The 23,756-nt window shown below is 47.5% G+C and overlaps 1 protein-coding gene across 4 annotated transcripts in view; it reads left to right on the top strand.

Moving 5' to 3' along the window:
- Positions 1 to 23,420, top strand: part of arhgap9 (Rho GTPase activating protein 9) — a 74,807-nt gene extending 51,387 nt beyond the window's left edge. For 2 of the 4 annotated variants that reach the window (XM_046311246.1, XM_046311244.1), the window contains 13 exons: positions 6,724 to 6,828; positions 9,898 to 9,959; positions 10,510 to 10,597; positions 10,680 to 10,775; positions 12,111 to 12,209; positions 12,597 to 12,714; positions 14,109 to 14,228; positions 16,140 to 16,238; positions 17,900 to 17,977; positions 19,105 to 19,158; positions 19,953 to 20,084; positions 20,915 to 21,020; positions 22,821 to 23,420. In XM_046311246.1, coding sequence (XP_046167202.1) covers positions 6,724 to 6,828; positions 9,898 to 9,959; positions 10,510 to 10,597; positions 10,680 to 10,775; positions 12,111 to 12,209; positions 12,597 to 12,714; positions 14,109 to 14,228; positions 16,140 to 16,238; positions 17,900 to 17,977; positions 19,105 to 19,158; positions 19,953 to 20,084; positions 20,915 to 21,020; positions 22,821 to 23,013 — 1,350 coding nt within the window. In that variant the 3' untranslated portion in view covers positions 23,014 to 23,420. The remainder of the gene's footprint in view (positions 1 to 6,723; positions 6,829 to 9,897; positions 9,960 to 10,509; positions 10,598 to 10,679; positions 10,776 to 12,110; positions 12,210 to 12,596; positions 12,715 to 14,108; positions 14,229 to 16,139; positions 16,239 to 17,899; positions 17,978 to 19,104; positions 19,159 to 19,952; positions 20,085 to 20,914; positions 21,021 to 22,820) is intronic. The other 2 variants (XM_046311247.1, XM_046311245.1) reach the window with 2 other exon arrangements.
- The last annotated feature ends 336 nt before the right edge of the window (positions 23,421 to 23,756 follow it).

Here is a 23,756-nt window from a genome sequence, read left to right as displayed (position 1 = left end):
GAGAATCTATCCACAAGAATCTGTCCATGAGAATCTATCCATGAGAATCTATCCACAAGAATCTATCCCTGAGAATCTATCCATGAGAATCTATCCATGAGAATCTATCCATGAGAATCTATCCATGAGAATCTATCCATGAGAATCTATCCATGAGAATCTATCCACAAGAATCTATCCAGGAGAATCTATCCAGGAGAACCTATCCAGGAGAATCTATCCAGGAGAATCTATCCATGAGAATCTATCCAGGAGAATCTATCCTAATCTATCCATGAGAATCTATCCATGAGAATCTATCCAGAGAATCTATCCATGAGAATCTATCCAGGAGAATCTATCCAGGAGAATCTATCCATCCACAATAATCTATCCAGGAGAATCTATCCATGAGAATCTATCCAGGAGAATCTATCCACAATAATCTATCCAGGAGAATCTATCCATGAGAATCTATCCACAATAATCTATCCAGGAGAATCTATCCATGAGAATCTATCCACAATAATCTATCCATGAGAATCTATCCAGGAGAATCTATCCATGAGAATCTATCCACAAGAATCTATCCATGAGAATCTATCCAGGAGAATCTATCCATGAGAATCTATCCACAAGAATCTATCCATGAGAATCTATCCAGGAGAATCTATCCATGAGAATCTATCCACAAGAATCTATCCATGAGAATCTATCCAGGAGAATCTATCCACAAGAATCTATCCAGGAGAATCTATCCATGAGAATCTATCCACAAGAATCTATCCAGGAGAATCTATCCATGAGAATCTATCAATGAGAATCTATCCATGAGAATCTATCAATGAGAATCTATCCAGGAGAATCTATCCATGAGAATCTATCAATGAGAATCTATCCATGAGAATCTATCCAGGAGAATCTATCCATGAGAATCTATCAATGAGAATCTATCAATGAGAATCTATCCATGAGAATCTATCAATGAGAATCTATCCATGAGAATCTATCCAGGAGAATCTATCCATGAGAATCTATCAATGAGAATCTATCCAGGAGAATCTATCCATGAGAATCTATCCATGAGAATCTATCCATGAGAATCTATCCAGGAGAATCTATCCATGAGAATCTATCAATGAGAATCTATCCAGGAGAATCTATCCACAAGAATCTATCCAGGAGAATCTATCCAGGAGAATCTATCCACAAGAATCTATCCAGGAGAATCTATCCATGAGAATCTATCAATGAGAATCTATCCAGAGAATCTATCAATGAGAATCTATCAATGAGAATCTATCCATGAGAATCTATCCAGGAGAATCTGTCCATGAGAATTTAACCATGATAATCTATCCAGGAGAATCTATCCATGAGAATCTATCCAGGAGAATCTGTCCATGAGAATTTAACCATGAGAATCTATCCAGGAGAATCATCCAGGAGAATCTATCCATGAGAATCTATCCAGGAGAATCTGTCCATGAGAATTTAACCATGAGAATCTATCCAGGAGAATCTATCCAGGAGAATCTATCCATGAGAATCTATCCACAAGAATCTATCCAGGAGAATCTATCCAGGAGAATCTATCCAGGAGAATCTATCCAGGAGAATCTATCCACAAGAATCTATCCCTGAGAATCTATCCACGAGAATCTATCCTCGAAATCTATCCACAAGAATCTGTCCATGAGAATCTATCCACAGAATCTATCCACAAGAATCTATCCAGAATTTATCCAGGAGAATCTATCCAGAATCTATCCCTGAGAATCTATCCAGGAGAATCTATCCATGAGAATCTATCCACAAGAATCTGATGAGAATCTATCCTCGAATCTATCCATGAGAATCTATCCATGAGAATCTATCCACAAGAATCTATCCACGAGAATCTATCCACAATAATCTATCCAGGAGAATCTATCCATGAGAATCTATCAATGAGAATCTATCCAGGAGAATCTATCCACAATAATCTATCCAGGAGAATCTATCCATGAGAATCTATCCACAATAATCTATCCAGGAGAATCTATCCATGAGAATCTATCCACAATAATCTATCCATGAGAATCTATCCAGGAGAATCTATCCATGAGAATCTATCCAGGAGAATCTATCCAGGAGAATCTATCCAGGAGAATCTATCCATGAGAATCTATCCACAAGAATCTATCCATGAGAATCTATCCAGGAGAATCTATCCATGAGAATCTATCCACAAGAATCTATCCATGAGAATCTATCCAGGAGAATCTATCCACAAGAATCTATCCAGGAGAATCTATCCATGAGAATCTATCCACAAGAATCTATCCAGGAGAATCTATCCATGAGAATCTATCAATGAGAATCTATCAATGAGAATCTATCAATGAGAATCTATCCAGAGAATCTATCCATGAGAATCTATCAATGAGAATCTATCCATGAGAATCTATCCAGGAGAATCTATCCATGAGAATCTATCAATGAGAATCTATCAATGAGAATCTATCCATGAGAATCTATCAATGAGAATCTATCCATGAGAATCTATCCAGGAGAATCTATCCATGAGAATCTATCAATGAGAATCTATCCAGGAGAATCTATCCATGAGAATCTATCCATGAGAATCTATCCATGAGAATCTATCCAGGAGAATCTATCCATGAGAATCTATCAATGAGAATCTATCCAGGAGAATCTATCCACAAGAATCTATCCAGGAGAATCTATCCAGGAGAATCTATCCACAAGAATCTATCCAGGAGAATCTATCCATGAGAATCTATCAATGAGAATCTATCCATGAGAATCTATCAATGAGAATCTATCAATGAGAATCTATCCATGAGAATCTATCCAGGAGAATCTGTCCATGAGAATTTAACCATGATAATCTATCCAGGAGAATCTATCCATGAGAATCTATCCAGGAGAATCTGTCCATGAGAATTTAACCATGAGAATCTATCCAGGAGAATCTATCCAGGAGAATCTATCCATGAGAATCTATCCAGGAGAATCTGTCCATGAGAATTTAACCATGAGAATCTATCCAGGAGAATCTATCCAGGAGAATCTATCCATGAGAATCTATCCACAAGAATCTATCCAGGAGAATCTATCCAGGAGAATCTATCCAGGAGAATCTATCCTCGAGAATCTATCCACAAGAATCTATCCCTGAGAATCTATCCACGAGAATCTATCCTCGAGAATCTATCCACAAGAATCTGTCCATGAGAATCTATCCTCGAGAATCTATCCACAAGAATCTATCCCTGAGAATTTATCCAGGAGAATCTATCCCTGAGAATCTATCCCTGAGAATCTATCCAGGAGAATCTATCCCTGAGAATCTATCCACAAGAATCTGTCCATGAGAATCTATCCTCGAATCTATCCATGAGAATCTATCCATGAGAATCTATCCACAAGAATCTATCCACGAGAATCTATCCTCGAGAATCTATCCACAAGAATCTATCCACGAGAATCTATCCTCGAGAATCTATCCACAAGAATCTATCCACGAGAATCTATCCTCGAGAATCTATCCACAAGAATCTGAGAAATCTATCCATGAGAATCTATCCATGAGAATCTATCCATGAGAATCTATCCACAAGAATCTGTCCATGAGAATCTATCCATGAGAATCTATCCACAAGAATCTATCCCTGAGAATCTATCCATGAGAATCTATCCATGAGAATCTATCCATGAGAATCTATCCATGAGAATCTATCCATGAGAATCTATCCATGAGAATCTATCCACAAGAATCTATCCAGGAGAATCTATCCAGGAGAACCTATCCAGGAGAATCTATCCAGGAGAATCTATCCATGAGAATCTATCCAGGAGAATCTGTCCATGAGAATTTAACCATGATAATCTATCCATGAGAATCTATCCATGAGAATCTATCCAGGAGAATCTGTCCATGAGAATCTATCCAGGAGAATCTATCCAGGAGAATCTATCCAGGAGAATCTATCCACAATAATCTATCCAGGAGAATCTATCCATGAGAATCTATCAATGAGAATCTATCCAGGAGAATCTATCCACAATAATCTATCCAGGAGAATCTATCCATGAGAATCTATCCACAATAATCTATCCAGGAGAATCTATCCATGAGAATCTATCCACAATAATCTATCCATGAGAATCTATCCAGGAGAATCTATCCATGAGAATCTATCCACAATAATCTATCCATGAGAATCTATCCAGGAGAATCTATCCATGAGAATCTATCCACAAGAATCTATCCATGAGAATCTATCCAGGAGAATCTATCCATGAGAATCTATCCACAAGAATCTATCCATGAGAATCTATCCAGGAGAATCTATCCACAAGAATCTATCCAGGAGAATCTATCCATGAGAATCTATCCACAAGAATCTATCCAGGAGAATCTATCCATGAGAATCTATCAATGAGAATCTATCCATGAGAATCTATCAATGAGAATCTATCCAGGAGAATCTATCCATGAGAATCTATCAATGAGAATCTATCCATGAGAATCTATCCAGGAGAATCTATCCATGAGAATCTATCAATGAGAATCTATCAATGAGAATCTATCCATGAGAATCTATCAATGAGAATCTATCCATGAGAATCTATCCAGGAGAATCTATCCATGAGAATCTATCAATGAGAATCTATCCAGGAGAATCTATCCATGAGAATCTATCCATGAGAATCTATCCATGAGAATCTATCCAGGAGAATCTATCCATGAGAATCTATCAATGAGAATCTATCCAGGAGAATCTATCCACAAGAATCTATCCAGGAGAATCTATCCAGGAGAATCTATCCACAAGAATCTATCCAGGAGAATCTATCCATGAGAATCTATCAATGAGAATCTATCCATGAGAATCTATCAATGAGAATCTATCAATGAGAATCTATCCATGAGAATCTATCCAGGAGAATCTGTCCATGAGAATTTAACCATGATAATCTATCCAGGAGAATCTATCCATGAGAATCTATCCAGGAGAATCTGTCCATGAGAATTTAACCATGAGAATCTATCCAGGAGAATCTATCCAGGAGAATCTATCCATGAGAATCTATCCAGGAGAATCTGTCCATGAGAATTTAACCATGAGAATCTATCCAGGAGAATCTATCCAGGAGAATCTATCCATGAGAATCTATCCACAAGAATCTATCCAGGAGAATCTATCCAGGAGAATCTATCCAGGAGAATCTATCCAGGAGAATCTGTCCATGAGAATCTATCCATCTCTCCTCTCTCTCTCTGGACTGAGCCCTCCATGCCCCATCTGTGATGACCCTTGCTGTCCCCAGTCCACCTGGCCATGCTGTCTCCAGTTTCAACTGGCCCCTATCTGTCCCAGGACTCTGACATGAGGACTCCGCTGTCCCCAGTCCACCTGGCCATGCTCCTGCTCCAGTTTCAACTGTTCTGCCTTACTATTATTCAACCATGCTGGTCATTTATGAACATTTGAACATCTTGGCCACGTTCTGTCCTCCACCTGGCACAGCCAGAAGAGGACTGGCTGTCTCCTCTAATTCTCTGTCTTTCTCTCTCTCGGAGGACCTGAGCCCTGTCCGTCCCCAGGACTACCTGACATGATGGCTCCTTGCTGTCCCCAGTCCATCTGACTGTGCTGCTGCCATTTCAACTGTTCTGCCTTATTATTATTTGACCATGCTGGTCATTTATGAACATTTGAACATCTTGGTCATGTTCTGTTATAATCTCTACCCGTCTGGCTGTCCCCATCTGTTCCCTAGGTTTTGGCTTTCTAGGGAGTTTTTCTCCGTGCTTTTACACCTGCATTGTTTGCTGTTTGGGGTTTTAGGCTGGGTTTCTGTACAGCACTTTGAGATATCAGCTGATGTCCTATATAAATAAATTTGATTTGATTTGATTTGAATCTATCAATGAGAATCTATCCATGAGAATCTATCCATGAGAATCTATCAATGAGAATCTATCCATGAGAATCTATCCATGAGAATCTATCCAGGAGAATCTATCCAGGAGAATCTATCCATGAGAATCTATCCACAAGAATCTATCCAGGAGAATCTGGAGAATCTATCCAGGAGAATCTATCCAGGAGAATCTCCCTATCCATGAGAATCTATCAATGAGAATCTATCCATGAGAATCTGTCCATGAGAATCTATCCATGAGAATCTATCCACGAGAATCTGTCTATCCACGAGAATCTGTCCATGAGAATCTATCCATGAGAATCTATCCATGAGAATCTATCCACATCCATGAGAATCTATCCATGAGAATCTATCCACGAGAATCTATCCATGAGAATCTATCCACTGAGAATCTATCCATGAGAATCTATCCATGAGAATCTATCCACGAGAATCTATCCATGAGAATCTATCCACGTCTATCCATCTGAATCCCTCCATGAGAATCTATCCACGAGAATCTATCCATCTGTCCCCACGAGAATCTATCCATGAGAATCTATCCATGAGAATCTATCCACGAGAATCTATCCATGAGAATCTATCCATGAGAATCTATCCAGGAGAATCTATCCATGAGAATCTATCCATGAGAATCTGTCCATGAGAATCTATCCATGAGAATCTATCCACGAGAATCTATCCAGGAGAATCTATCCAGGAGAATCTATCCAGGAGAATCTATCCAGGAGAATCTATCCAGGAGATATTTGTCCAGTCCTAACATACACGTGTTGTTCCTAGCTGGGCCAGCAGGGCAGAGACTGTTCCTACCCTGGGACCAGTGTTGTGGTGGTGGAGCCTCCTTCTCCAGCCACCTCTCCTGACAGCAATGACAGCTCCACACCGGTGAGTCTCACATCTCAAATGTCTTATCTGTCCCTCTCTCTCTGCTGTCTCCCATCTGTCCCTCTGTCTCCGCTGTCTTCCATCTGTCCCTCTGTCTCCGCTGTCTCCCATCTGTCCCTCTGTCTCCGCTGTCTCCCATCTGTCCCTCTGTCTCCGCTGTCTCCCATCTGTCCCTCTGTCTCCGCTGTCTCCCATCTGTCTCCGCTGTCTCCCATCTGTCCCTCTGTCTCCGCTGTCTCCCATCTGTCCCTCTGTCTCCGCTGTCTCCCATCTGTCCCTCTGTCTCCCATCTGTCCCTCTGTCTCCCATCTGTCCCATCTGTCTCCGCTGTCTCCCATCTGTCCCTCTGTCTCCACTGTCTCCCATCTGTCCCTCTGTCTCCCATCTGTCACTCTGTCTCCCATCTGTCCCGCTGTCTCCCATCTGTCCCTCTGTCTCCGCTGTCTCCCATCTGTCCCGCTGTCTCCCATCTGTCCCTCTGTCTCCGCTGTCTCCCATCTGTCCCTCTGTCTACGCTGTCTCCCATCTGTCTCCGCTGTCTCCCATCTGTCCCTCTGTCTCCGCTGTCTCCCATCTGTCCCTCTGTCTCCCATCTGTCCCTCTGTCTCCCATCTGTCCCTCTGTCTCCCATCTGTCCCATCTGTCTCCGCTGTCTCCCATCTGTCCCTCTGTCTCCACTGTCTCCCATCTGTCCCTCTGTCTCCACTGTCTCTCATCTGTCCCTCTGTCTCCCATCTGTCCCTCTGTCTCCCATCTGTCCCTCTGTCTCCCATCTGTCACTCTGTCTCCCATCTGTCCCTCTGTCTCCCATCTGTCCCTCTGTCTTCCATCTGTCCCTCTGTCTCTCATCTGTCCCTCTGTCTCCCATTTGTCCCTCTGTCTTCCATCTGTCCCTCTGTCTCCCATTTGTCTCCCATCTGTCCCTCTGTCTCCCATCTGTCCCTCTGTCTCTCATCTGTCTCCCATTTGTCTCCCATCTGTCCCTCTGTCTCCCATTTGTCCCTCTGTCTCTCATCTGTCCCTCTGTCTCCCATCTGTCTCTGCTGTCTCCCATCTGTCCCTCTGTCTCCCATCTGTCCCTCTGTCTCCCATCTGTCCCTCTGTCTCTCATCTGTCCCTCTGTCTCCCATCTGTCCCTCTGTCTCTCATCTGTCCCTCTGTCTCCCATCTGTCCCTCTGTCTCCGCTGTCTCCCATCTGTCCCTCTGTCTCCCATCTGTCCCTCTGTCTCCCATCTGTCCCTCTGTCTCCCATCTGTCCCTCTGTCTCCGCTGTCTCCCATCTGTCCCTCTTGTCTCCCATCTGTCCCTCTGTCTCCCATCTGTCCCTCTGTCTCCGCTGTCTCCCATCTGTCCCTCTGTCTCCGCTGTCTCCCATCTGTCCCTCTGTCTCCCATCTGTCCCTCTGTCTCCCATCTGTCCCATCTGTCTCCGCTGTCTCCCATCTGTCTCCGCTGTCTCCCATCTGTCTCCGCTGTCTCCCATCTGTCCCTCTGTCTCCCATCTGTCTCCGCTGTCTCCCATCTGTCCCTCTGTCTCCCATCTGTCCCTCTGTCTCCCATCTGTCCCTCTGTCTCCCATCTGTCCCTCTGTCTCCCATCTGTCTCCGCTGTCTCCCATCTGTCTCCGCTGTCTCCCATCTGTCTCCGCTGTCTCCCATCTGTCCCTCTGTCTCCCATCTGCCCCTCTGTCTCCCATCTGCCCCTCTGTCTCCCATCTGTCCCTCTGTCTCTCATCTGTCCCTCTGTCTCCCATCTGTCCCTCTGTCTCTCATCTGTCCCTCTGTCTCCCATCTGTCCCTCTGTCTCCGCTGTCTCCCATCTGTCCCTCTGTCTCCCATCTGTCCCTCTGTCTCCCATCTGTCCCTCTGTCTCCGCTGTCTCCCATCTGTCCCTCTGTCTCCCATCTGTCCCTCTGTCTCCCATCTGTCCCTCTGTCTCCGCTGTCTCCCATCTGTCCCTCTGTCTCCGCTGTCTCCCATCTGTCCCTCTGTCTCCCATCTGTCCCTCTGTCTCCCATCTGTCCCATCTGTCTCCGCTGTCTCCCATCTGTCTCCGCTGTCTCCCATCTGTCTCCGCTGTCTCCCATCTGTCCCTCTGTCTCCCATCTGTCTCCGCTGTCTCCCATCTGTCTCCGCTGTCTCCCATCTGTCTCCGCTGTCTCCCATCTGTCTCCGCTGTCTCCCATCTGTCCCTCTGTCTCCCATCTGTCTCCGCTGTCTCCCATCTTTCTCCGCTGTCTCCCATCTGTCCCTCTGTCTCCCATCTGTCTCCCATCTGTCTCCGCTGTCTCCCATCTGTCTCCGCTGTCTCCCATCTGTCCCTCTGTCTCCTATCTGTCCCTCTGTCTCCCATCTGTCCCATCTGTCTCCGCTGTCTCCCATCTGTCTCCGCTGTCTCCCATCTGTCTCCGCTGTCTCCCATCTGTCCCTCTGTCTCCCATCTGTCTCCGCTGTCTCCCATCTGTCTCCGCTGTCTCCCATCTGTCTCCGCTGTCTCCCATCTGTCCCTCTGTCTCCCATCTGTCCCTCTGTCTCCCATCTGTCTCCGCTGTCTCCCATCTGTCTCCGCTGTCTCCCATCTGTCTCCGCTGTCTCCCATCTGTCTCCGCTGTCTCCCATCTGTCCCTCTGTCTCCCATCTGTCTCCGCTGTCTCCCATCTTCTCCGCTGTCTCCCATCTGTCCCTCTGTCTCCCATCTGTCCCTCTGTCTCCCATCTGTCCCTCTCTCTCCCATCTGTCTCCGCTGTCTCCCATCTGTCCCTCTGTCTCCCATCTGTCCCTCTGTCTCCCATCTGTCTCTGCTGTCTCCCATCTGTCCCTCTGTCTTCCATCTGTTCCTCTGTCTCCCATCTGTCTCCGCTGTCTCCCATCTGTCCCTCTGTCTCCGCTGTCTCCTATCTGTAACACCTGTCCCACTGTCCATCCATGGTTCTAGTGACATTTGCAACTCATTCCCTAGGTTGTTGCTGTAAATGTTTAACTTCCTGTGTGGCACCAATGTGGGTCATCAAAGCAGCCAGTGAATTAGCCCTCTGAACCAACAGTTCATCTCCCCTGCTTCCTTCCTCAGGAGCTGGAAAAGGCAGGTCTGCTGAACAAGACTAAGATAGCAGAGGGAGGCCGGAAACTGAGGTAGACTGTCCGTGATATGAAGGAGATACCTCATCTTCTACACCCTGTATCTACTGTAAAGGTGTGGTGGGAACCGTGACCGTCACCCTGTGTGTCTGTGTGTGTGTGTGTGTGTGTGTGTGTGTGTGTGTGTGTGTGTGTGTGTGTGTGTGTGTGTGTGTGTGTGTGTGTGTGTGTGTGTGTGTGTGTGTGTGTGTGTGTGTGTGTGTGTGTGTGTCTGTGTGTCTGTGTGTGTGTGTCCGTGTCTGTGTGTGTGTGTGTGTGTGTGTCTGTGTGTGTGTCTGTGTGTGTGTCTGTGTGTGTGTGTGTCTGTGTGTGTGTGTGTGTCTGTGTGTGTGTCTGTCTGTGTGTCTGTGTGTCTGTCTGTCTGTGTGTGTGTCTGTGTGTCTGTGTCTGTGTCTGTGTGTGTGTGTGTGTGTGTGGTGTGTGTGTGTGTGTGTGTGTGTGTGTGTGTGTCTGTGTCTGTGTGTGTGTGTGTGTGTGTGTGTGTGTGTCTGTGTCTGTGTCTGTGTCTGTGTCTGTGTCTGTGTCTGTGTGTGTGTGTGTTTAGGAAGAACTGGAATCCGTCGTGGGTGGTTCTGGTCGGGAACAGTCTGGTGTTCTTCAAGGATCCCAAATCCCAGACCCCCTCCAGCTGGGTAAGATACTCCTTGACTTTAACTGTCATAGATGTTTTTTTTTTTTAAACGTCTCAAAGACTGCTTTCTTATTGGTCTCCAGAAACCAGGCAACAGTTGTCCGGAGAGCAGTGTAGACCTGAGAGGAGCTGTGGTGCAGTGGACCAATGACCTGTCCAGCAAGAAGAACGTCTTCAAGGTCAGACACCAGCAGGGACCTCAAACCACCGTTGTCTTGTTTCTATATTATTTCATAGACATTTTAAGATACTTTATTTCACCCTGTATTTTAGGGAAGTCAAATGTGTCTTTTTTAGTCTCACTGAGAGAGAGAGAGAGCTGCTCTAGTGGTTTCTCTGTGAAAAGAAACATTCTCACGTCCTCTTGAGTGGAAGTTCAGTATCTGACTGTAGGCTATGTGTTGTAACAGGACTCTATGAGCACCGGGGTTCCAGACAATGTGGTCCTTCTGTAGCTCAGTTGGTAGAGCATGGTGCTTGTAACGCCAGGGTAGTGGGTTCGATCCCCGGGACCACCCGTACGTAGAATGTATGCACACATGACTGTAAGTCGCTTTGGATAAAAGCGTCTGCTAAATGGCATATATTATGTCAACTCAGTCAATTCAATACATGCCTTAAAATTCAATGCATATTTTATATTTCCAGAATCGTTATTTGAATTCATTTACCAAATTGTATGATTATTTTATTTAACTAGGCAAGTCAGTTAATTAAGAACAAATACTTATTTTCTATGACAGCCTACCCCGGCCAAACCTGGTCCAATTGTGCGCCGCCCTACGGGACTCCCAATCACAGCCAGATGTGATACAGCCTGGATTTGAACCAGGGAATTTGAACCAGATGGAATGTAGTGATGCCCCTGCTCCAGTTTCACTGAGATGCTGGTCATTTATGAACATTTGAACATCTTGGCCAGTTCTGTTATAATCTCCACCTGCACAGCCAGAAGAGGACTGGCCACCCCACATATGCTCTCTCTAATTCTCTCTTTCTTTCTCTCTCTCGAGGACCTGAGCCCTAGGACCGTGCCCCAGGACTACCTGACATGATGGCTCCTTGCTGTCCCCAGTCCATCTGACTGTGCTGCTGCTCCAGTTTCAACTGTTCTGCCTTATTATTATTTGACCATGCTGGTCATTTATGAACATTTGAACATCTTGGTCATGTTCTGTTATAATCTCTACCCGGCACAGCCAGAAGAGGACTGGCCACCCCACATAGCCCGGTTCCTCTCTAGGTTTCTTCCTAGGTTTTGGCCTTTCTAGGGAGTTTTTCCTAGCCACCGTGCTTTTACACCTGCATTGTTTGCTGTTTGGGGTTTTAGGCTGGGTTTCTGTACAGCACTTTGAGATATCAGCTGATGTACGAAGGGCTATATAAATAAATTTGATTTGATTTGATTTGATTTGAATTGACTGAACAATTAGTAGTAAGAAGTAGTACAGTACCTGGTGAAGTAGTCTGTGATTTGGGACTAACCCACGGTACTTTGTCTGTTTGTGTGGTAGCTGAGGACGGTGACAGGGAATGAGTTCCTACTGCAGTCAGAGACAGGCTCACTGATCAGAGAGTGGTTCAATACGATCCACAGTGTCATCGATAGACTGGTGAGTTTCACACACTGTGTGTGCGTTCGTGCGTGTGTTCTTGCGTGTGTGCGTGTGTTTGTGCGTGTGTGCGTGTGTATGTGTGTGTTTGTGTGCTTGTGTATGTGTTTGTGTGTGTGTTTGTGCGTGTTTGTGTGCGTGTGTGTGAGCTCTTAGAACCGTTTGCAAGAGATATTCAGCCACAGGAGGCTGGTGGCACCTTAAAGGGGGAGGGTGGGCTTGTGGTTAATGACTGGAGAGGAATCAGTGGAATGGTATCAAATACATCAAACACATGGTCTCCAGGTGTGAGACATTCCATTTCTCCTGTTCCGGCCATTATTATGAGCCGTCCTCCTCTCAGCAGCCTCTGTCTGGTACAAGTTGAAATGGTCTTCTCTTCTATAGGATCGGGAGAATCCCCTGGACAATGTTCTGCTGTACTCTCTGAGGAGGGCGGGCAGTGTGGAGATGTTGGACCACAGTGGAGACGAGGAGGACAGTCGAGGAGGATATAAGGCGTCACGTGAGTCTCTCCTTCCATCCATCCATCCATCCATCCATCCATCCATCCATCCATCCATCCATCCATCCATCCATCCATCCATCCATCCATCCATTGCATCCATCCATCCATTGCATCCATCCATCCATCCATCCTCCCAATGGTCTATTTATCTTCACATTTCTCTAAAATTGACAATAATGTTGGTCTTTTTTTCTTCTTGTACTTCTTGTTCCTGGTGCCTTCCTCCTTCAATGGTCCTTTATCCCTCCTTTCTCCCTCCTTGACAATCCTGTTGGTCCCTCCTTTTTTCTTCCTCCTGTCACTTCCTTGTTCCTGGTGCCTTCACTCCCTCCTTCCTCCCTCCTTCACTCCCTCCTTCACCCCCTCCTTCACTCCCCTCCCCTCCTCACTCCCTCCTTCACTCCCTCCTTCACTCCCTCCTTCACTCCCTCCTTCACCCCCTCCTTCACCCCCTCCTTCACTCCCTCCTTCACTCCCTCCTTCACCCCTCCTTCACTCCCTCCTTCACTTCCCTCCCTCCTTCACCCCCTCCTTCACCCCTCCTTCACCCCCCTCCTCCCTCCTTCACCCCCTCCCTCCTTCACTCCCTCCTTCCCCCCTCCTTCACCCCCTCCTTCACCCCCTCCTTCACCCCCTCCTTCACTCCCTCCTTCACTCCCTCCTTCACTCCCTCCTTCACTCCCTCCTTCACCCCTCCTCCTCCCTCCTTCCCTCCTCCTTCACTCCCTCCTTCACCCCCTCCTTCCTCCTTCACCCCCTCCTTCACTCCCTCCTTCGCTCCCTCCTTCGCTCCCTCCTTCGCCCCCTCCTTCACCCCCCTTTCACCCCTTCACCCCCTCCCTTCACCCCCTCCTTCACCCCCTCCCACCCCCTCCTCCCTCCTTCACTCCCTCCTACACTCCCTCCTTCAACCCCTCCTTCGCTCCCTCCTTCACCCTCTCCTTCACTCCCTCCTTCACCCCCTCCTTCACCCCCTCCTTCACTCCCTCCTTCACACCCTCCTTCGCTCCCTCCTTCGCTCCCTCCTTCGCTCCCTCCTTCACCCCCTCCTTCACCCCCTCCTACACTCCCTCCTTCAACCCCTCCTTCGCTCCCTCCTTCGCTCCCTCCTTCACTCCCTCCTTCAACCCCTCCTTCGCTCCCTCCTTCACTCCCTCCTTCACTCCCTCCTACACTCCCACCTTCACTCCCTCCTACACTCCCTCCTTCGCTCCCTCCTTCACTCCCTCTTTCACTCCCTCCTACACTCCCTCCTTCCCTCCCTCCTTCACTCCCTCCTACACTCCCTCCTTCAACCCCTCCTTCGCTCCCTCTTTCACTCCCTCCTACACTCCTTCGCTCCCTCCTACGCTCCCTCCCTCCTTCCCTCCCTCTTTGCCTCCCGGGTACAGTCCCTCGTTCTGCTTCCAATGTGGAGAACTCAGAGAGGAAGCGTGTTCGGAGCAGACTGAAAAAGTTCATCCTCAAGAGACCTCCACTACAGATCCTACAAGAGAAAGGACTCATCAAGGGTGAGATCACTGACTGTCTCTGTCTCTCTGTCTCTGTCCCCCCCCCTCTCTCTCTCTCTCATGAGAAACATGTGTTTACATTGACAAAGTAATTGAAATAGATAATAAACAAAAGTGAAAGAACAAAAAACATTACACTCACACGAGTTCCAAATGAATAAAGACATTTCAAATGTCATATTATGTGTTGTAATGATGTACAAATAGTTGAAGTACAAAAGGGAAACTAAATAAACATAAATATGGGTTGTATTTAGAATGGTGTTAGTTCTTCACTGGTTGACATTTTCTTGTGGCAACAGGTCACACATTATTTTTCAATGCAGCTCAGTTTCCACCTCATTTTGTGGGCAGTGAGCACATAGCCTGTCTTCTCTTGAGAGCCAAGTCTGCCTACGGCGGCCTTTTTCAATAGCGAAATGCTATCCTCACTGAGTCTGTACATAGTCAAAGCTTTCCTTAATTTTGGGTCAGTCACAGTGGTCAGGTATTCTGCCGCTGTGTACTCTCTGTTTAGGACCAAAGAGCATTCTAGTTTGCTCTGTTTTATTGTAAATTCTCTCCAATGTGTCAAGTAATTATCTTTTTGTTTTCTCATGATTTGGTTGGGTCTAATTGTGCTGCTGTCCTGGGGCTCTGTGGGGTCTGTTTGTGTTTGTGAACAGAGCCTCAGGACCAGCTTGTTTAGGGGACTCTTCTCCAGGTCCATCTCTCTGTAGGTGATGGCTTTGTTATGGAAGGTTTGGGATTTGGATAATTAGCAGGTATCGGCCTAATTCTGCTCTGCATGTATTATTTGGTGTTTTACGTTATACACTGAGGATAGTTTTGAAGAATTCTGGATGCAGTCTCTCAATTTGGTGTTTGTCCCATTTTGTGAATTCTTGGTTGGTGAACGGACTCCAGACCTCACAATCATTAAGGGCAATGGGTTCTATAACTGATTCAAGTATTTTTATCCAGATCCTAATTGATATGACGAATTTTCTGTTATTTTTGATGCTATAGAAGGCCCTTCTTGCCTTGTCTCTCAGATCGTTCACAGCTTTGTGGAAGTTACCTGTGGCACTGATGTTTAGGCTGAGGTATGTGTGTATCGTGTGGTCCTGGCAACTGGACCTTTTTTGGAACACTATTTTTTTTTGTCTTACGGAGATTTGCTGTCAGGGCCCAAGTCTGACAGAATCGTTGCAGAAGATCTAGGTGCTGCTGTAGGCCCTCCTTGGTTGGTGACAGAAGCCCCAGATCATCAGCAACAGTAGACATTTGACTTCAGATTCTAGTAGGGTGAGGCCTGGTGCTGCATACTGTTCTAGTGCCCTCGCCAGTTGATATATATTTTGAAGAGGGTGGGGCTTAAGCTGCATCCCTGTCTCATCCCACGGCCTTGTGGAAAGAAATGTGTGTGTTTTATGCCCATTTTAACCCCACGCTTGTTGTTTGTGTACATGGATTTTATCATGTCTCATGCTTTTCCTCAACACCACTTTCCATCAGTTGAGCTGCCACAACCCTCTGAGAGGGTTGTGAGAGTCATGGCATCAATTCAGTTCATCCTATAATATTTTTTATTATTTTTTACCTTTATTTTACTAGGCAAGTCAGTTAAGAACAAATTCTTATTTTCAATGACGGCCTAGGAAACAGTGGGTTAACTGCCTGTTCAGGGGCAGAACGACAGATTTGTACCTTGTCAGCTCGAGGATTTGAACTTGCAACCTTCCGGTTACTAGTCCAACGCTCTAACCACTAGGCTACCCTGCCGCCCCTAGGAAGTCGTGTGGTATCTATGAATGTGTCCGTGTCTTTCATGACCTCAGATCACAGTTCTGTGAGTGTTGACTGTAAACTCTCTTCAGACCAAATCATATTTAGTCTTCTAAAACATGCTGCTGTTGTTGTCATTTACAGACCAGGTGTTTGGCTGTCATCTGGAGATGCTGTGTGAGAGAGAGAAGAACAACGTGCCTCGTTTCGTCAGGCTCTGCACTGAGGCTGTGGAGAGGAGAGGTACAGCCATAAACATAAAACAATGTACAGCCTCTGGTACTACTCCCCAGTGGGTACAGCCTCTGGTACTACTCCCCTGTGGGTACAGCCTCTGGTACTACTCCCCTGTGGGTACAGCCTCTGGTATTACTCCCCTGTAGGTACAGCCTCTGGTACTACTCCCCTGTAGGTACAGTACAGCCTCTGGTACTACTCCCCTGTGGGTACAGCCTCTGGTACTACTCCCCTGTGGGTACAGCCTCTGGTACTACTCCCCTGTGGGTACAGCCTCTGGTACTACTCCCCTGTGGGTACAGCCTCTGGTACTACTCCCCTGTGGGTACAGTACAGCCTCTGGTACTACTCCCCTGTGGGTACAGTACAGCCTCTGGTACTACTCCCCTGTGGGTACAGTACAGCCTCTGGTACTACTCCCCTGTAGGTACAGTACAGCCTCTGGTACTACTCCCCTGTAGGTACAGTACAGCCTCTGGTACTACTCCCCTGTAGGTACAGTACAGCCTCTGGTACTACTCCCCTGTAGCTACAGTACAGCCTCTGGTACTACTCCCCTGTAGGTACAGTACAGCCTCTGGTACTACTCCCCTGTAGGTACAGTACAGCCTCTGGTACTACTCCCCTGTAGGTACAGTACAGCCTCTGGTACTACTCCCCTGTAGGTACAGTACAGCCTCTGGTACTACTCCCCTGTGGGTACAGCCTCTGGTACTACTCCCCTGTAGGTACAGCCTCTGGTACTACTCCCCTGTGGGTACAGCCTCTGGTACTACTCCCCTGTAGGTACAGCCTCTGGTACTACTCCCCTGTAGGTACAGTGCAGCCTCTGGTACTACTCCCCTGTAGCTACAGTACAGCCTCTGGTACTACTCCCCTGTAGGTACAGTACAGCCTCTGGTACTACTCCCCTGTAGGTACAGTACAGCCTCTGGTACTACTCCCCTGTAGGTACAGTACAGCCTCTGGCACTACTCCCCTGTAGGTACAGTACAGCCTCTGGTACTACTCCCCTGTAGGTACAGTACAGCCTCTGGCACTACTCCCCTGTAGGTACAGTACAGCCTCTGGTACTACTCACCTGTAGGTACAGTACAGCCTCTGGTACTACTCCCCTGTGGGTACAGTACAGCCTCTGGTACTACTCCCCTGTAGGTACAGTACAGCCTCTGGTACTACTCCCCTGTGGGTACAGCCTCTGGTACTACTCCCCTGTAGGTACAGCCTCTGGTATTACTCCCCTGTAGGTACAGTACAGCCTCTGGCACTACTCCCCTGTGGGTACAGTACAGCCTCTGGTACTACTCCCCTGTAGGTACAGTACAGCCTCTGGTACTACTCCCCTGTGGGTACATCCTCTGGTACTACTCCCCTGTAGGTACAGCCTCTGGTACTACTCCCCTGTGGGTACAGCCTCTGGTACTACTCCCCTGTGGGTACAGTTTGGCTGTAGGTAAACTGTGAAAGAGAGGATCATCTTAACTGCACATTTATATCACATTGAACTGGTTTATAATTGATATGGATTATATGGGTTTTAAGACAGTGTTTTAAATATCTGTGTTGCCAGGGTTACATGGAGTTCCGGTGTGTTGTTGTCAGGGTTACATGGAGTTCCGGTGTGTTATTGCCAGGGTTACATGTCCTACCTGTGTGTTGTTATTCAGGTCTGGAGACAGACGGTATCTACAGAGTGAGTGGGAACCTGGCGGTCATCCAGAAACTACGCTTCCTAGTCAACCATGGTGAGGGAGGGAGTATGGGAGGAATGAAGAGAGGGAGGGAGTACTTGAGGAAGAGAGGGAGGAGGGAGGGAGGAGGGAGGGAGTACAGGAAGAATGAAGAGAGGGAGGGAATACGGGAAGAGAGGGAGGAATGAAGAGAGGGAGGAGGGAGGGAGGTATGAAGATAGGGAGGTGGGAGGGAGGGAGGTATAAAGAGAGGGAGGAGGGAGGGAGGAATGAAGATAGGGAGGTGGGAGGAAGAGAGGGAGGTGGGAGGAAGAGAGGGAGGTGGGAGGAAGAGAGGGAGGTGGGAGGAAGAGAGGGAGGTGGGAGGAAGAGTGGGAGGAAGATGAGGGAGGGAGGGAGGTATAAAAAGAGGGAGGAGGGAGGGAGGAATGAAGAGAGGGAAAAGGGAGGGAGGAATGAAGAGAGGGAGGGAGTACAGGAGGAATGAAGAGAGGGAGGAGGGAGGGAGGAATGAAGAGAGGGAGGGAGTACAGGAGGAATGAAGAGAGGGAGGGAGTACAGGAGGAATGAAGAGAGGGAGGAGGGAGGAATGAAGAGAGGGAGGAGGGAGGGAGGAATGAAGAGAGGGAGGTATGAAGAGAGGAAGGAGGGTAGGAGGTATGAAGAGAGGGAGGAGGGTAGGAGGTATGAAGAGAGGGAGGAGGGTAGGAGGTATGAAGAGAGGGAGGTATGAAGAGAGGGAAGAGGGTAGGAGGTATGAAGAGAGGGAGGGTGGTAGGAGGTATGAAGAGAGGGAGGAGGGTAGGAGGTATGAAGAGAGGGAGGAGGGTAGGAGGTATGAAGAGAGGTCAGGTGGGAGGGTGGTATGAAGAGAGGGAGGAGGGAGGGAGAGAGGGAGGAGGGTAGGTGGTATGAAGAGAGGGAGGTGGGAGGGTGGTATGAAGAGAGGGAGGAGGGAGGGAGAGAGGGAGGAAGGGATGAAGAGGGATGCGGGAGGAAGGGATGAAGAGAGGGAGGGGCTATGTTCTGAAAAGCATCCTACACTACACATTTAATTTTTTTTTAAGCCCAGAGTGCTTTATAATGGACATAATTTAGGATTCCACTCTGAAGGAGAGTAACCTGATTCCGACCTGCTTGACCTTGTAGGCTAAATGACTGTTGGTTGTTTTTTTTTGCAGAGCGAGCGGTGACTACAGACGGACGTTATATGTTCCCTGCGGAGTTGGTACAAGGTAGACAGACAGATGGAGACTGTCGAGCCAACATGGCTCCCAGTTTTCATCCAAATGCCTATCTGCATACCTGTGTGCACTGTACTCACTCCATACATGCAAAAGCACACGTCTGTTTGCCTCGATACTTTCCATGTGTCTATTGTGTTGTCTATGCATCAAATATTTATGTTTGAGTAAACTATGTATTCAAGTCCTATGTGTCCTTTTACACGGTCCATTGGTGCCACCCAGTGGTTTAAACAGAGTACTGTAGCTTGTGTTTTGTGGAACACCTTAGCCCAGCTCACCTGACCAATGTTTTGTGATACTAATTTGGACAGTAGATAGAATCTTAAAACAAGCTCTTGAAGAACCACCGTTATTGAGTGTACAGATGTAACTGTGACACTTTGAGAAACATTGTTCAGGAGGGTCGTATTGTGTTTGCCTTTCTCTCTGCCCTCTGCCTATCGCTTCACTTTCACAGACACTTTCTTTCTGCTACAGCTACCAGCCTGCCAGCCTGCCGGCCGACCTGTCAGTCAAAGTACTGAGGGAGTTTTAACAGTAAAATTCACACATGTCCCTCCCTCCCTCCTTCCTTCCTTCCTTCCCTTCCTTCCCTTCCTTCCTTCCTTCCTTCCTTCCTTCCTTCCTTCCTTCCTTCCTTCCTTCCTTCCTTCCTTCCTTCCTTCCTTCCTTCCTTCCTTCCTTCCTTCCTTCCTTCCTTCCTTCCTTCCTTCCTTCCTTTCTTTCCTTCCTTCCTTCCTTCCTTCCTTCCTTCCTCCACCCCTCTCTCCCTCCACCAATAGAGAGGTTGAACCTGGAACAGAGTGAGTGGGAGGACATCCATGTCATCACGGGAGCCCTGAAGCTGTTCTTCAGAGAGCTTCCTGAACCCCTGGTTCCTTACGGCTTCTTCACAGACATCTTAGAGACCGTCAGTGAGTATAGACCCTTTCTATTACCTGCCTACCTACCTACCTACCTACCTACCTACCTACCTACCTACCTACCTACCTACCTACCTACCTACCTACCAAACTAACAACTAGCTACCTGCCTACCTACCTACCTACCTACCTACCTACCTACCTACCTACCTACCTACCTACCTACCTACCTACCTACCAAACTAACAACTAGCTACCTGCCTACCTACCTACCTACCTACCTACCTACCTACCTACCTACCTACCTACCTACCTACCAAACTAACAACTAGCTACCTACCTACCTACCTACCTACCTACCTACCTACCTACCTACCTACAAACTAACAACTAGCTACCTACCTACCTACCTACCAAACTACCTACCTACCTACCTACCTACCTACCTACCTACCTACCTACCTACCTACCTACCTACCTACCTACCTACCTACCTACCAAACAAACTAACAAATTAACTCCAGAACTACCTACCTACCTACCTACCTACCTACCTACCTACCTACCTACCTACCTACCTACCTACCTACCAAACAAACTAACAAATTAACTCCAGAACTAGCTACCTACCTACCTACCTACCTACCTACCTACCTACCTACCTACCTACCTACCTACCTACCTACCTACCTACCTACCTACCTACCTACCTACCTACCTACCTACAAACAAACTAACAAATTAACTACTGACCTAGCCAACTAACTGCCCACCTACCTACCTACCTACCTACCTACCAAACAAACAACCTACCTATCTAGAGTTAGAAGATTCTGATCTGGAATGTAACGAGAGTATCCTACTATGTGTGTGTGTTCCAGAGATGTCAGACTACCTGGATAAAGTGGACCGTCTGAAGTGTCTGGTACTGAGCATGCCTCCTCCCAACCAAGACACCATGAGGTTCATGTTCAGCCATCTCAAACGGTACGAGACACCACACCTCCAAGGGTTAAACCCCCGTCTCAATACCCAGTGTACGCTCAACAACCCTCATTACCCAGTGTACCCTCAACAACCCTCAATACCCAGTGACCCTCAACAACCCTCATTACCCAGTGTACCCTCAACAACCCTCAATACCCAGTGACCCTCAACAACCCTCATTACCCTGTGTACCCTCAATACCCAGTGTACCCTCAACAACCCTCATTACCCAGTGTACCCTCAACAACCCTCATTACCCAGTGTACCCTCAACAACCCTCATTACCCTGTGTACCCTCAATACCCAGTGTACCCTCAACAACCCTCATTTACCCAGTGTACCCTCAACAACCCCTGTCTCAATACCCAGTGTACCCTCAACAACCCTCTCTCAATACCCAGTGTACCCTCAACAACCCTCTGTCACCTTACCCAGTGTACCCTCAACAACCCTCTCTCAATACCCAGTGTACCCTCAAAAACCCTCTCTCAATAACCAGTGTACCCTCAAGAACCCTCTGTCACAATACCCAGTGTACCCTCAAAAACCCTCTTTCACAATACCCAGTGTACCCTCAAAAACCCTCTGTCACAATACCCAGTGTACCCTCAAAAACACTCTCAATACCCAGTGTACCCTCAAAAACCCTCTTTCACAATACCCAGTGTACCCTCAAAAACCCTCTCTCAATACCCAGTGTACCCTCAAAAACCCTCTGTCTCAATACCCAGTGTACCCTCAAAAACCCTCATTACCCAGTGTACCCTCAAAAACCCTCTGTCTCAATACCCAGTGTACATTCAAAAACCGGACCCATCTAACCCCAATCTAATTACATTTCACCATCTTTCAATTGTTCTGAATGTCCTTCAGTTGTACATCAGTTGTTTAAGAATCTGCTTTTACTGTCTGAGAAAAGTAATATGGAGTATGTAATACGAATGACCACTAGAGGGAGGAGTACCCTCATTCCAAGCAGTTGTCATCCAGCATGTGAACGAAAATTGTGAAGAAGTATTGGTGAGCGAGTGCTGTGGGTACCTGGGGGTTAAATTTGAGAGAGGACAATGAGGTTGACAGGGTGAAGGATTTAGGATTTTGAAGAAGTTAACGAAAATAATATCACTTTTCATGTACTGCTCTGCAGCTTAAATGTTGCTGTCCCAGGTCTAAAATAATGACTGTATTGTGTTCGTGAGTCTGATGTTTGTGCCAGTGTGTGTTTCCTATGAGTCTGTCTGTCTGTGACTGTGTCTCCACCTCCCTTTCTCCCTCTCTCTCTGCTTCTCATCCATCTACTTCTCTCCTCTATAAATCTACCCATCTCCCTCCTCTTCTCTTCCTTACCTCCTCTCCCCTTCCCTCCTCCCTCCTCCTCCCCCTCATTACCATTCTGCCCATCTCCTTTCTCTCTCATCTGTCCCCTTTCCTCCTCCTCCTCTCCTCCTCCCCTGTGATCTCTGTGGGAATGGCATTTTTAAAAGAATGCCTCATGCTGTGGCTTTAACCCATTCCTGTGTATGTGTACACACACACACACACACACGGTCCACGCACACACCAATGTCCCGTAAATAAGCACCAGTGTAGCCACTGTCCTGCTGCTCTGTGAATCAACAAGAATAATTAAAATGACAAGCAGATTCTCAACAGTGACCACTGAGATGAAGCTGTGTGTCATTGGTGGTCACTGGAATGACACAGAACGAGTCAGGCTAATTAACTTTAGAAAGACCCTGTAGCCATATTGTATAAGCAGTAATCTATCTCTCTTTCTGTCTCTTTCTCTCCCTCCCCCAGGGTGATGGAACATTCTGACTCTAACCGGATGTCGACCCAGAACATCGGCATAGTGTTCGGTCCCACCCTGATGCGTCCGGAGAGGGACAATGTTAACATGGCCATCAACATGGTCTACCAGAACCAGGCCGTGGAGCTCATTCTCAATGAGTTTGACCGTATCTTCAGACCCAGCAACTTTACATCCCTCTGACATCCATTCAGCCCAGGAAACCTAGAACCTAGAACCCACCCAGCCCCAAGGACCCAGTCAGCCCAGGAAACCTAGAACCTAGAACCCACCCAGCCCCAAGGACCCAGGCAGCCCAGGAAACCGAACCTAGAACCCACCCAGCCCCAAGGACCCAGTCTAGAGCCCATCCAGCCCCATCCCAACCAGCCCCAAGGACCCAGTCTAGAGCCCATCCAGCCCCATCCCAACCAGCCCCAAGGACCCAGTCTAGAACCCACCCAGCCCTAAGGACCCAGTCTAGAACCCACCCAGCCCCAAGGACCCAGTCTAGAACCCATCAAGCCCCAAGGACCCAGTCTAGAGCCCATCCAGCCTCAAGGACCCAGTCTAGAGCCCATCCAGCCCCATCCCAACCAGCCCCAAGGACCCAGTCAGCACATAACACCGAACCTAGAACCCACCCAGCCCCAAGGACCCAGTCAGCACATAACACCGAACCTTGAACCCACCCAGCCACAAGGACCCAGTCTAGAGCCCATCCAGCCCCAAGTACCCAGTCTAGAACCCACCCAGCCCCAAGGACCCAGTCTAGAACCCACCCAGCCCCAAGGACCCAGTCTAGAGCCCAACCAGCCCCAAGGACCCAGTCAGCACATAACACCGAACCTAGAACCCACCCAGCCCCAAGGACCCAGTCAGCACATAACACCGAACCTAGAACCCACCCAGCCACAAGGACCCAGTCTAGAGCCCATCCAGCCCCA

Source organism: Oncorhynchus gorbuscha, linkage group LG18, assembly GCF_021184085.1.
Source record: "Oncorhynchus gorbuscha isolate QuinsamMale2020 ecotype Even-year linkage group LG18, OgorEven_v1.0, whole genome shotgun sequence".
NCBI classification, from domain to species: Eukaryota; Metazoa; Chordata; class Actinopteri; order Salmoniformes; family Salmonidae; genus Oncorhynchus; species Oncorhynchus gorbuscha.
Note: the sequence above shows the minus strand (reverse complement) of the source record. Positions and strands in the feature narration are given on the sequence as shown.